This window comes from Onychomys torridus, chromosome 8 (genome assembly GCF_903995425.1).
Source record: "Onychomys torridus chromosome 8, mOncTor1.1, whole genome shotgun sequence".
Taxonomy (NCBI): domain Eukaryota; kingdom Metazoa; phylum Chordata; class Mammalia; order Rodentia; family Cricetidae; genus Onychomys; species Onychomys torridus.
In genome coordinates, this window is record NC_050450.1 from 8342680 (window position 1) to 8356802 (window position 14123).

The following is a 14123-nucleotide window of genomic DNA, read 5'->3' on the forward strand; positions in this document are numbered from 1 at the left end:
CCCAGACCTCTTTACCTTGCACAACATTCACTGTTGCCAGCATCTCTCTCCTCCCTCCAGCCTCCATTTCCAGGCAATTCTTAAGAATTAAGAGGACAGTCTCTTAGGAAAAGTTAGGGGCATATGGGGTCTGTGTGCATGTGTTTTTCAGCAATGACAGAAACTGATTATAAATCAACTAATTCATAAACGGGTCTCAGATTAATGAATTGCCATGGCCTGAACTGCTGTGACAATGCTTCCAGAGGGTCTTGAGAAGCTGGACTTTCCTGGAGTGAGAAGCAGGTAGTAACTTTGCCCTAGAAAGGATGCTGTACAGGTCATCCTGCAGGTATCCTGGGGTAAGCCTGGACTTTGGAATTCAACTTGTAAAAAGCTGCCCTCTGAGAGATGAAAGAGATGAGCCGACAGAATAACCCTCCTTCCAGGACAAAACTTTCTATAGTCCCATGTCTTTAATTCAGCCTGTTCTTTATATATTTACAAATTTACTTTTACTGTGGTGTGTGTGTGTGTGTGTGTGTGTGTGTGTGTGTGTGTGTGTGTGTGTGTGTTTAGGCACCTGTGTGTCAACTGTGTCACTGAAGGCTAGAGCACAACTTTTGGGAGTCCATTCTGTTCCACTGTAGAATAAGGGTATTGAATTCATGTTATCAGGCTTGTGTGGCAAGGGCCTTTATCTCGGTTGTCTCTTGCCATCATCTTTTAAAATACAAATACTCATTGTGTAGCCCAGAGTGGCCTCCAGTTGCAGCTCCTTCTGGTTTCATGTTCAAGTGCCAGGTTTGTACACATCTATCATCATACAGTTGGACTGTTTGGCCTTGATTCACATTAAGGTGATACTAAAGACCATTAGCTGCTGAGCAAACCCCTAAGAGATGCTTTGCAAGTACAGCACTCTGAGCCAACATCTACTTTATTAGATAGACACAGTAGGTGTGTATTGAATGTGCAGAACTTCATTTTCTTTATCTAGAATGAGAATGTCTGCAAAGCTAGTTCAGTGACATGGACAGTTTGCAATGTTGCAAGTCCAGAGCTAAATTATCTTGGGCTGTCTTTAGCCCACTTAGGAGTCATTTATTCCCTTCCTGTATATGTGACCTAATATCTTTGTGGCCACTAGTTAAATCATTTGGGATGGACAGAGCAATGGCTTCCAGCAGTGCAAAGGCTTAGAATGCCATCATATAGCATCTGAGCCCTATGACTGAGCTGTGACTGCCCACCTGATGCTTCCACCAACATACTTGAAGAATGTCTTGATTTATGATTGCCTGTGCTCTTTTATTTAAAAGCTTCATGAAACTGTTTCCATGTTGGAAATGGAATTTGGAGTCACTTGAATCTGTGATCCTGGACATGGTCACATGGTCTCATATTTGACTCCAGAATAAACTCTTTTCTCCCTTTTGACGTGAAAGCTGTATTTTTGAATCAACAAGTCGAATCTATTTATTTTGGGCTTCATCACCATAAAATTGACACTCTTAAGTTCCTACTAAGTAACATGTAATGAAAGATTTATCTTAATAGAGCCAAGGACTATTGACTTTTTGAAGTTCTTGGATGTTTGTCATGGGAAACTACTTATTAAAATGTTTGCTGCAGGACACTTTCTGAACTGTAGCAGCAGGTTGATTTACTCTGTGACCTTGGGTGCCACTCACCCCCTGGATCTGCTGCTGATTAATTTATATGTTTTAAATAGCTCTGCAGAGGGCCTCAGAAATCAGAGCATAGCTAAAAGCAATCACTGGCATACAAAGGTTACTACTGAAATAATAGGAAAATGTTACTAACAGTTTACTTTGCAAACACAAAGCAGCATCTAGTAGGGTTTTTTGTTTCTTTTTCTATTTATGAAGTGTTTTCAGCTCTTCAGGAAGAGTCTCTCCCCTTGACTCTTGTCTCCAGCTGGATTTGTAGTTATCTATTGCCATCAACAAACTACCCTGAACCTCGGCAGTGTGAAGAGCAAGCTTGCTTTGTCACAAAGTCCCTTTTGGGTACATAATTGCTGGGTTCTGCTGCCACAGACTCCCTAAGGCTCCAGTTAAGGCTCTGCTCTTATCCAAAAGCTCAGTAATGGACATCTCTCTTCCTGGTCCACATACAGGGCCGTTCACAAGATGCAGTTCTTTCTGGGATGTTAACCAGACTCTTCCTTCTGTTCCTTGCCATGTTGGCCACTCCATAGGGCAGTTTACTATATGACAACTTTTGTTTTGTTTTCTTTGGAGATAAAAATCTCTCTCTATAGCCCCTGGCTGACCTGGAATGTGTCTCTCCTTCTGAGCACTGGGATTAAAAGCATGCACCATTGCAGATGGCTTGATATCACAGCTTTTGACTATGGAGCAAGGAAAGGAGAGGGATGAAGATCATGGTCTTCTTCCAGCCTCTATCTGAAGGGACATATTGTTAACTGTATTCTGTTTATTGGAAGCAGGTGCAGTCCATACCCAAAGTTACAAAGGATGTGAATACTATCAGGCAGTACCTTTGGGGACCACCTTGGTCTTTCTATCACACACAGTAAAGGCTGAATAAATATGAGTTGAATCCTTCAGTAGAGCTTGCTCTCTGTCCTGTACTGTGAGATGCACACCACTCCTTGCTTGCAGTGAGCTTAGGTTGGTTGTGGATAGACTTAACAGCCATGACATAGATCAAGGACTAATGAGTTAACATGCAGGTACCCTTTGTTCTGCAAGTTTGGTGACTTTATAATGTGTTATATTCTTGAAATTTGCCAACAGTAGATACTAATTTTTCTCATTACCCCCACATAAAGGTTGAGGTGATAGATATGTTAATTGTTTGATTCTGGTAATTATTTCACCATTTCTATGTATAACAATTGTGTGTGTGTGTGCGTGTGTGTGTGTGTGTGTGTGTGTGTGTGTGCGCGTGCGTGCGTGTGTGCGTGTGTGTGTGTGTGTGTGTGTGTGTGTGTGTGTGTGTGTGCGCGCGCACGCGCGCGCGCACCATTGCTTTTTTGTTTGTTTGTTTGTTTGTTTGTTTGTTTGTTTTGTCAGTTCTGCTTCATTTAGACTGGAAAAAATAAAATTCCCATGTTCACTGTCAGTGTGCTAATACCCAATTGCCTTTGAATTTTAGCTTTGATTTTTTTTTCCTTCCTTCTTTCCCTTTCACATTGATCTACTCATTTCAAGATTTCAAGACTTTATTCCTGGCACCACATCTCCCACCAGCTAGCCAGAGTTTTGAACGCCAAGTTTTATAATTAAAATTCTGTTGCATTCCCCCAAAACAGCACAAATGGTGCCATTAAGCCTGGAAGAAAAGATTCGTAAGCATTTTACCTAGTAATTTAAATATAACACTCTGGCAGCATTGGTTTTGGGTATTTTTAATTCCAATTAGAACACTATTACTGAACATTAATATCTCCTGCACTGTGCTCCATTGTGGTCTCTGGTTCATTTTGGATATCTAACTTTTAAACAAACAGCTTGGGTACGTGGCTGTAGCAACCCACGTGGTTTTTCCTGTGGCCTTTGGGAATCACTAGGTGTCCAGCGTAATTAGTTTAAATCAAACTCCTCTAGATAGTGACAGGAAAATGGTATGTTTGGACAGCACCATATCAAAATGACCTATTTAATTTAAGAAAAATATTGTTTCCACTTGCATGCTAACCTGGATGCCTTCACTGACAGATTTTCTATCACCCATCCCCACCTTTTTTTTTCCCCTTAGAAAAGGAAAGGGAATGGAAAGGCCCATTCTACTTCATCCAAGGTGCAGACCCCCAGTTTGGGCTGATGAAGGCCTGGTCCACTGGGGATTGTGATAATGGTGGTGACGAGTGGGCGCAGGAGATTCGTCTCACTGAGCAAGCTGTTGAGGCCATCAACAAGCTGAACCCAAAACCCAAATTCTTTGTTCTTTGTGGAGACCTCATCCATGCCATGCCAGGTAAGCTTTGGGTTGTCATGGGTAATCTTTTCTTCTTGAGTTAATCCTGACCAAGTATAGGCAGAAAAAATAGATTTTCCTCCAAAGACGTCTCTGTTTGGTATTGTTCTTACTCTTCAAGGTAGTGGTGATATCATTAAATATCAGAAAATGCATACTTACTTTATATTTAGAATTTGGCCAGATTAATAACAGTAATTAGGCCTAGTTACGAGTCTGGTGATCCAAGCTTAGTAGGAAAATACACCCCCTATGTCACCTTGCTATGTTTCTAAGGACAAACATTACAACTTCCACACACCATGTCTGTAATTTTTAACTATAATCTGTAACTGTAAACTGGTCCCTTTTTTAGTTGTCTCTCTTTTTAGACTTTTATTTTATGTGTATGAGTGTTTTGCCTTCATGTATGTATGTGCACTGTGTGTGCAGTACATGCACAAACCAGAAGAGGCATCAGATCCTCTCAAACTGGAGTTCCAAACTTTTGTGAGCTACCTTGTGGCTGCTAGGAATTGAACCTAGGTGCTTTGCAAGTGCTCTTAACCATAGAGCCATCTCTCTAACCCTACTTGCTTTGCTTTTTACACTTGTATTTCTCCCATGCGTGATGTTGCTTTAGGTATATCTGGATCCAGAGGCTCAGAAGTTGTTATCTGATTTTGATCTCTCCATCTCTCAGCTATGTTTTCCTCTTAGTTGACTTCATTTGCAGTTAGGCTCTCTAGATAGAGGCTATAAACCTAGAGAGTTCTAGGTTTATAGAGATCACAATAGAAACAAAGTGACTTATTTTGGATGGTCCAGTCAGAGTAACAGACCACATTTACCTGACTTACATGTGCCCAAAGCTAAATTGTGAGGTTAGCTCTACTACAGCCATGTGGTCTGAAAAATGGGGTGGTTTTCCTAAAGAAAAGTAAAATGCGGGGCCTTGAGCATCTCTGTTCGTGTGGTCTGCTGCTTTTACTGTGTGTTCTGATCTCTTCTATTGCTTTGCTCACAGGAGGAGAAGGGAAGGGCAGGAGGGAAAAGGAAAGGAGCAAGTGAGGAGGAGAACAGGAGGAAGAAGTGCTTAGAAGTTTCTGGAACTCTCTTCATTCTCTCCAACACTCAATAGCCTTCTGTCTCAGACAGGCCCTCAACCCAGTGATCAAATGTAAGCAAGTAGAAAGTGGCCCTTCCCATCAGAGGCAGAGGTAGCTGCCCTTGCCTGTTCCCCTTCCCTGCCCCTGTCTCTCTTGCTGTAACAGAAGTGTCTTGAAGACCAGGGTAGAAATCATGAGCAGTGCCTGGGGATATCTGCATTTGTCTAAGTTTACTTATATTAATTGCTCAAGATGCTGAGATGCTTTGCCAAAAGCTGGGCACATTTCAGTGATCAGTATCCAGCTCCTACTGTCTGGCCACCTGTGTGTCCAGAACTAAACCCAGAGTGAAGATGTGATGGAAAAGGAGCAGCTGGAGCTGTTTTTTATTGTTTAACATTCATGGAGAACAACAAGCAGGGGAAATTCTCAGGAGTGTCCTTGTCTCTGTTCACTGGTGTCTTACACAAAGTCATGCATGTAGCCATGTCTACATTAATGACTCCTGGACTGGGCCTATAAAAAAGTAACAGGAAGAGAGAACAAAAACAGTCACCTCAGTTAGAACCCAGGAGCCTGGGCTACCAGCTCCCTGCCCACTTGTGATGAAGTAGGTGGGAGGAGACAATGCCCTTACCTCAGGCTCTCAGTTTTTGAGCCAAGAATCCACAGAAACAGCAAGAATGTAAAAACCACAACACAGCCTGAGGCTGCATAGTAGCTGAGCAGTGAAGAGACCCAAACCCTGTAACAACTTCGGAGTTTCTGGATCCAGACACATGGCATGGGGACAGCAGCACCCTACCAGTACAATAGAGCTGACCATCTGGGCAGCTCCATACAGAAATATATTTGTGAAAATAGTCCTTTGTTTTGTAGTGAAGTTAAATAGTAGCCACTCATAAACTTGACCTTTTTTTAATGACTTATGGCCAAAGGTTCACAGGTGTTAAAGATACTACAATGTAGAAATAGCTATTGGCCTTAGCTTCTGACATACAAAGGCAAACTAAGGTGATGGATTCATTGACCCAGCACATTATTGTTATTTCTAAATGGTCTGCTTTGCAGTTAGCTGGTATCTTCAGGGTAATAGGGCCCCAGGTGCCATCAGCTTGGTACTGTTGTTCTAGACCACATGGTGGGCAAAGGTTTGGTTCTACTGACCCTTGAACATGACACAAAACTAGCATTTTTCTGTTCACTGGCTTCAGGGTATCATGAGACTCCCTGGAATTATATAATATGTCCTCATGGATGTTTACCAACTTATTCTGAATTATGTTAATATATTCAGTCACATTTCAAAATCAGATGTAAAATGAAAGCTTTTCTTGCAATTACATTTCTTTTTAAATAGAATATACTGAACACAAATAAATGAAAAGATACATTTTTATGATCAATCCTAACCATTGGTCAGAAAATCTTAAAATGTGAGCCTGCAAACTCCTGAACATACACTTTGTATCCAAGGTGACTGGGTCAGAAGTCATAATCTCCTCTGAAGATGTGGGCTGTGTTGAGGGGTTTCAGCTGAGCCAGATAGAGGACTTTACTTGTTTTTTAATATTTTGTCTGAGATTAAACAGAATGTTTTAAAGCTAGTTACAATTTTTTAATATGCAGTAAGTTGCTTCCCTCATTTAGCGTGTATGCCAGGTCTGACTAGAAAAGTAATTATTTGCTTTGACTGCTTAGCACATTGTTAATGACCAAATGCATACATTAATAAGCAAATAAAATCAGAAGGCATGCTTTTAATTCTACCATAAATAGTATCTTGGGTCAAGTAGATATTAACTCAAAATGAAGCAAAAGAACTTTCCAAATAATGATTTTTTTTTTTAGTGAAAGTAATATTCTTTTTCATTGTAACTATCCACTGTAACATTCATTCATCCACAAATATTCATTGAGTGCAGAGTAAGTGCCAATTACAGCACTAGTTACTGTAGGTATAATAGTAGAAATGAGAGATCAAGGCCTTTTGCAGTGCTGAGTGTTGATGCATAGGTGGTGGGAGGCGTCACTGTGCCAAGGCTCCAGCTTGGTTTTGGACAAATATGCCTTAATTTTACAGGTACACTTATGATTTTTTAAGTGGCTTTTTATTTGCTATTATACCTTCTCTGTGAGATTAACCACATTTAAAGTGACAAATTAAGATCTTGTATATGTTACTGAGACCATTGATTTCCAGTCCTTCAGCTCTCAAGCCCAGGGTGACTTTTGTAGGCCCTCCTGACACTGAGTCATTGACCCACTGAGAGTGTCTCCTGGAGCCTTGTTAGAGGCCAGCAGTTTCATGTGGATGACCAATCGGAATGCGATGGTATAATTATGGAACAAGAGATTCCAGTGAGCCTCTTGTGTTTTACTAACCATGTGTTCATCCCTGTGTATTTGGACTGCTGTAACTCCACGAAACAGACAACACAGGTTGATTCTTCCCTTATATAAAATGTCTTAGAAGAGTTCTTGTATGTTACCTCTGCCTAAGCAACTGTGGCATGCTTGAGTTTCTAGTGAGCATTAGCCTCAGGAGCTTCCATTCTGTAAAGGGAGGCAATGTTCCCATCATTCATCTTTTGTAGCTGCTGAAACAATACACACTCACTCAGACAGATCTGGAGACACAAAGTGTAGTTAGAGTTTTCCTGCCTGGCCCACAGTCAGGACAAATCTCTCTTACCCGCCAGTCCCACAGTCGCTCAGACCCAACCAAGAAAGCACACAGAAACTTATATAGCTTATAAACTGAATGGCCATGGCAGGCTGCTTGTTATCTACCTTTTCTATCTTAAATTAACCCATTTCTGTTAGTCTATACTTTGCCACATGGCTTGTGGCTTACCAGTGTCTTTACATGTTGCCTTTCATGGCGGCGGCTGGCGGTGTCTCTCCAGCCTTCTACTTCCCAGAATTCTCTTCTCTCTTGTCCCGCCTATACTTCCTGCCTGGCCACTGGCCAATCAGAACTTTATTTACACAGAGCGATATCCACAGCAACAAAGTGCAATATGAATCTCTAGGGCTGTGCTCCTTGGAAGCCCCTCCCATCTAGAAGCTGTGTGCATTCCTTGGCTTGTTGTACATCTTCAAAGCCTCTAGTCTTGTGTCTTCTCTGCCCTCTGCCCCAGCTTCTGGGATGCTCCTTCTCCATCTGACTGGCCTCCCTCCCTCTCCCTCCCTCTGATCCTGATCAGTGTGATTACACTGGACCTACCTGATAGCCTAGAGTAACCTCTCAGTCTGCAGAGTCTCCTTTGCCATGGCAGATAAGGTGCTTACAAGCTCTGGGAGTTAGCATGTAGACATCCCAGAGCAGGCTTTATTCAGGGCACCATAGAGGACTTGTGCAGAGAGAAATTCAAGGTCTATAACTGGCCATTGTCGGTGCTGCCAGCTCACCTGCGCAGAACAGCAGTGCAAAACAGATGCAATAGTTATGCAATTTCCATTTCTGCTGGCAGGGTGACTGGCTCATGTAGTTGGAGAGTTTTCTCGATGCTGGGTCTTCAGCTTCCTCCCTCAGCCCCGCCTTGTGGGCGTGACCATTACCAAAGCCTCAGTGGGGGTTGGAACTTCCAGGCCAATGCTGGGATGGCTATCCACTACAGGCTCAGAGCAAGGAAGTGCCTTCTCCTAAGGCCTCATAGCCCAAATGTGGGGGACTCACTTCCTTTCTAGACCTGCACTTCCCACATAGTGTTACTATTAAAAAAATGTGCCTCAGAAAATGCCCAGAGCCTCCTGGAAATGGAGCATCTCTGCCCTAGGCAGATCTAGCAGGTCTTTATGAGTCACCAGATGAACCTTATAGACAATAAGGCTTGAGGTGCATAAGCTTACCAGACTAGAATGCATAGGCCCAGTGTGTTCTGCTTTTCATGTATTATATATAATACTTGTGTGCCTGCCAGGAGCCAGTGAGAATTCCCTTCAAGTGCTATCAATGATGGCATTTAAGCAAGAGAACCATCATTCCTTTATACGTTTGCTCAGGTTTCAGAGGAAATGCTTTTAAATGTGGTAAGTTTTATTCTACTCCTTAGATACTCTGAGTAACTAAAGCAGGATGATCTCTTCTCCTATAGAAAACACCCACAGCAGCATGTTAGCAAAGTGCCTTGGAAAACAGGCACACCCATTTTCTTTAACTGGATTTGTACATAGATAGTTAGGACTGGGTTTTTTATTTGGATCATGTACATGCACAGAACTCATTATCTGCCATTCCGACACTCAGGAGGCTCTGAAAATTAAGACTGTTTTTCTTAAATTTAAATTTATTTGACTGGTAACAAAACTGCCCTGCAGAGACTATTCCTAGTCTTTATCTAATGGGATACTCACACCTTTGTTAGTAGAGAATTCCTGGGCTGCAGTGAGTTGTTCTCAAGCTCTTGCTTTGTTAGTACATATTCTGCCCTCTCTATTCCCCTTCCAAATTTTGTAAAATCTAGTTTTAAACAAGACCCAGCCCAGAAGGTTTTTGCATAAGAATTTATGGATCTGCAGAATAGATGCTGGCAACTTAGAAAACTACTTCATCCCTAGAAGCAAAAGCTTCTTTCCTGTGCCAGCTTGTGTAATTCCCCAAGTTAATTACATGGCAAACATGTATTAATTTCAAGATTTAAATGGTCTCTGATGTCTTAAGTTTGAATTTTTGGAGCTATTTCTGTTGGGACCAAAGGGCCTCAGTGTGAAACTGGAATTGATTCCAGGGATGAAGGGAGCAGATGGAGGAGAGGGTGTGCACAGAGGTGGGGTTTGTTAGTGAGAATCAACCACTTAGGTGGAGAAGTCTTTATGGTAGAGAAGGGCTGGCTTCAGCAGAAATGACTGCAGAGGCTGGAGAGGGCCACTCAGTGGCCAGGTATTGAGGAATGAGTGTCACCATAGGAGATTGATTAGATATACTGATAAATGGGATTATGTTTTTTCTTCAGGTAAAAGGCCTGAACAGATCAGAAAAGTAAACTTTATTCTGGCTTGGTAGCCTTCACCTTAAAATGGGTGCAAAGGGGTAGGCTAAAGTCCAGATAAAAGTTGTCACTACCCTATAAACATCCAGACACTGTAGTGGATAGCCATCCCAGCATTGGCCTGGAAGTTCTAACCCTCACTGAGGCTTCGGTAATGGTCACACCCACAAGGCGGGGCTGAGGGAGGAAGCGGAAGACCCAGGATCAAGAGGAGAGGCCTGTCTTGGTTCTGGGACCCTGGATGAAGGAGGTAGACCGAGCAAAGTTCTCCAGAGAACATTGCCGGACTACGCCATACCTTTGCCAGACCCAGCAACCTACCCCTTCATTTGTAAGTTACCCCACAAAATAAACCTCCCTTTTAACTACATGGAGTGGCCTTAATAATTTCACCAATAAGACACTTTTCCCCACTGGTGGCTTCAGCTTCTATGAAGAATGAGTAAGCTGGGAAGGGAAGGCTTTGAGCAAAGATGGGATGTTGGTGTTCGGAGCCTAGGCAAAGAGCACAGCCATTTGTCTCTCTCTTGCTCCCATAGTCCAGGAGGCTGGGGTTCATTTTCTCATGCCAGGCAGACAAACATGTGAACACAATTCTAGTACAAAACAGACTCTGATAAGCAAAGGCTCAGAGGCATAATTTTAAAACCAAAGCCAGGATTAAGGCTCTGGCCGGCAAAGGGCCTTATCTCAGCTCCCATACATCATCAAGTTCACCTTCTCCAAAGCTTAGTTCTAAGAACCTAGGGGGCAGTGTGCACGTGAGGGGTGTGTGGGGTTATTGACTACTGGACATGGGGAGGGAATGCATGTCTGCTTCCCAGGGGTCTTAGCAAGTGACTGCACCCTATTACAGATTTATAGAATAGATGAAGTTTAATTTGACAAATCCATACTCAGTGCCTATTCTATAGCAGACTGTGTTCTAGATGCTTCTGCTGTCAGTGAATGAAATGGATGAACCTCTTTTACCTGGAAGTAAAGAATAAGTATAGAGAGAGACATGGAATTCATCCCCCGCCTCTCTCTCTCTCTGCCACTTTACTCTCTTGAAGGATTCGAGCTAGAATAGATCTGGGCCTTTTATTCACGTCTAAATTGTGCAAGCAGTGTGTGAATAGGCTTGGCTGCCTTTGCCAAGACTGAAAACCATGACTCCCTTCCCCAAGTTCTTGGCCTGGAGTCACTGTAGTTCCCAGTGTGTATGTGTGCGGCAGCCTTTTCTGAAGTCTGAACACAGTCACACTACACATTGTTCTGTGGTTTATTTCTTCCCCTCCAGTGTCTGAGCATCCTTCTGTTTTGTCATGTACAGACAGACTGTCACACTAGTGGAGGTAATCTCCCTGAGATAATTAATGGTGGGAGGTGACCTGAGTACTGCTGCCGGAGACCCTCAGCTCTGCTCCAGTACAGTCAGTGCCTGCCTTCACCAGCCACTCTTCTTTATGTTTCCCCGAGGACCTCTCTGCGGACGAGACTGACCAGCACTCATCTCCCATGTGGTCCTTTTATGTAACCAATGGCCTCAGTCCCTGTGACACAGGTGGACGAGCTGCTGGAAACCACGTCTCGGAAAGTTTCCACTGCACAGAAGCCCTTGTGTCTATCATGAAGTGGCTCTTCTTGTTGTTAAGAAACTCCAGTTACCTCACATTCATTTCCTCCACTCTGTAATTAGCCTTGCATTTTTATTTTTAAGTGCGTACTCCAAGAATGCCAAGTTTTAAAGACAATATACAGTACAGCTTCATATACAGAAAGGCATTTATTTGCTTGCAAGGGAATGATGCCTCAGTCAAAACATCACCATGCTTGGGGATGGGGAATGAGCTGGGCTGTCTCCATTCATTTTTATGCCAAGAAGCAACCAGAGGGCAATCAGCTCAGCCCCTTGGCTCCCTCACTCCTTCACATCCATTATAAGCCCCAGGAAAGCATCCAAGCAATCAGAGACAATACTTCCTTCTGCTAAGGTTGATTAAAAGAGGTTTGAACTAATTTACCTAATATTACTAATTAGGGGACCGTGGGGCCTCAGTTGCATGGCTGTTTCTGATTAGGTGTGTGATTATGCTTCCACCCCTGCCATCATCCCCACATGTGCACATGGCTGCTGGAATGGTGTCAGCTCCCCGTTCCCTGTCAGGGCATCTTAGCGCTGCTTGTGCCTGGGGACCATTTGGTAGATTGGCAAAGTCCCTGGACCACATCACATAGTAAAGTTTTTAAACACAGGTTTCCAACGAAACAATTAATATTGAAATACAATCATCTAAACACTATTGCATAATATGATTGGATGGTATGCATGCTTCTTTGTTGATCTCTTATCTGACATCGAACAGCATGGTTAATAATTGCTGAGCTTTATAGTGATAGTGGACTCCATAGTCTGTGGCATGGTTAAGAACTCTGAGTTTTGTAGTGATAATGCATGGGTAGCAACTGAAGTGTGATGAGAAACATCTGTGTACTTTCTGACACTGAAGTCAGAGTCCTTGCTGCCACCACAAGCTGCTGTTAACTCTGTAATGGAAGGGGGTGCTACATCAGCATGAATTTAGTGGGAATCTTGTTTTCTCTCATCTTAAATCCCCACCATACCTCTGCAGTACCTATGGCCCAGATGAAGAGCCTGTGTCCCCTCCCACAAGAGCACATTCTTCTTGTTCTCTCTCAAAGCTGCTTCTTCATAGTGACAGTGTGAATATTATTTATTAGCCAATGTACAGACTCAGTGGAAAAACTTTACTTTTAATTAAAACTTTCTTAATTGTAGCTAGGAAAAGATGGACATTTGATTATTTTTTAAATATCTTTTTCATCTATTAACAAAAATTTCATTTTATATACCAACCATGGTTCCCCTCCTCCCCCCAATCCCACACTCCCCATCCACTTCTCATAGTGGGAAAGGCCTCCCTTGGGTAGTCAACACAGGCTGGCATACCAAATTGGGGCAGGACTAAGCCCCTCCCCACTGCATCAAGGCTGTGCAGGGCATCCCACCATAGGGAATGGACTCCAGAAAGCCAGTTCATGTACCCAGGATAAGTCCTGGTTCCACTGCCAGGGCCCCACAATCAGATCAAGCCACACAACTGTCACTCACATGCAGAGGGCCTAGCTTAGTCCCATGCAGGTTCCCTAGCTGTCCATCTAGAGTCTGTGAGCTCCCTCAACCTGGGTCAGCTGTCTCTGTGGGTTTCCCCCATCATGGTCTTGACCCCCCTGGCTCTTCTAACCCCTCCTCCCTCTCTTCAGCTGAACTCCAGGAGCTTCTCCCAATGCTTGGCTGTGGGTCTCTGCGTCTGCTTCCATCAGTCACTGGATGAAGGTTCTATGATGACAATTAGGGTAGTCACCAATCTGATTACAGGGGAAGGCCAGTTCAGGCACCCTCTCTACTATTGCCAGGAATTTTATCTAGGGTCATCCTTGTGGGTTCCTGGGGATTTCCCTAACACCAGGTTTCTCCATAACTCTGTAATGACTCCCTCTATCCAGATATCTCTTTCATTGCTCTGCCTCTCCATCCCTCCCTCAACTTGGTCATCTCAATCCCTCATGTTCCCATCCCTCATCCCCTCCCTTTTACCCATACCCTCCATCCCCAGTTTACCCAGGAGATCATAACTATTTCCCCTTCCTGGGGCTATCTATGCATGTCCTTCTTAGGGTCCTCTTTTTTACCTAGCTTCTCTGGGGTTATAGATTATAGCCTTGTTATCCTTTGCTTTGCATTTAATATCCACTTATGAGTGAGTACATGCCATGTTTGTCTTTCTGGGTCTGGGTTACCTCACTTGGGATGACTTTTTCTAGCTCCATCCATTTGACTACTAATTTCATGTTGTCAATGTTTTTTACCACTGAGTAATACTCCATTGTGTAAATGTACCACATTTTCTTTGTCCATTCTTCGGTTGAGGGGCATCTAGGTTGCTTCCAGGTTCTGGCTATTATGAATAATGCTGCTATGAACATAGTTGAGCAAGTGCCCTTGTGGTATGATTGAGCATTCCTTGGGTATATGCCCAAGAGTGGTATCAGTGGGTCTTGAGGTAGATTGATTCCCAGTTTTCTGAGA

The 14123-nt window shown here is 43.2% G+C and overlaps 1 protein-coding gene across 1 annotated transcript in view; it reads left to right on the forward strand.

Annotated features, from left to right (window-relative positions):
* Cpped1 (calcineurin like phosphoesterase domain containing 1) overlaps window positions 1-14123 on the forward strand; it is a 114140-nt gene that overhangs the window by 17168 nt on the left and 82849 nt on the right. Inside the window, exon 2 of the mRNA XM_036196197.1 lies at window positions 3730-3948. Coding sequence (XP_036052090.1) covers window positions 3730-3948 — 219 coding nt within the window. The remainder of the gene's footprint in view (window positions 1-3729; window positions 3949-14123) is intronic.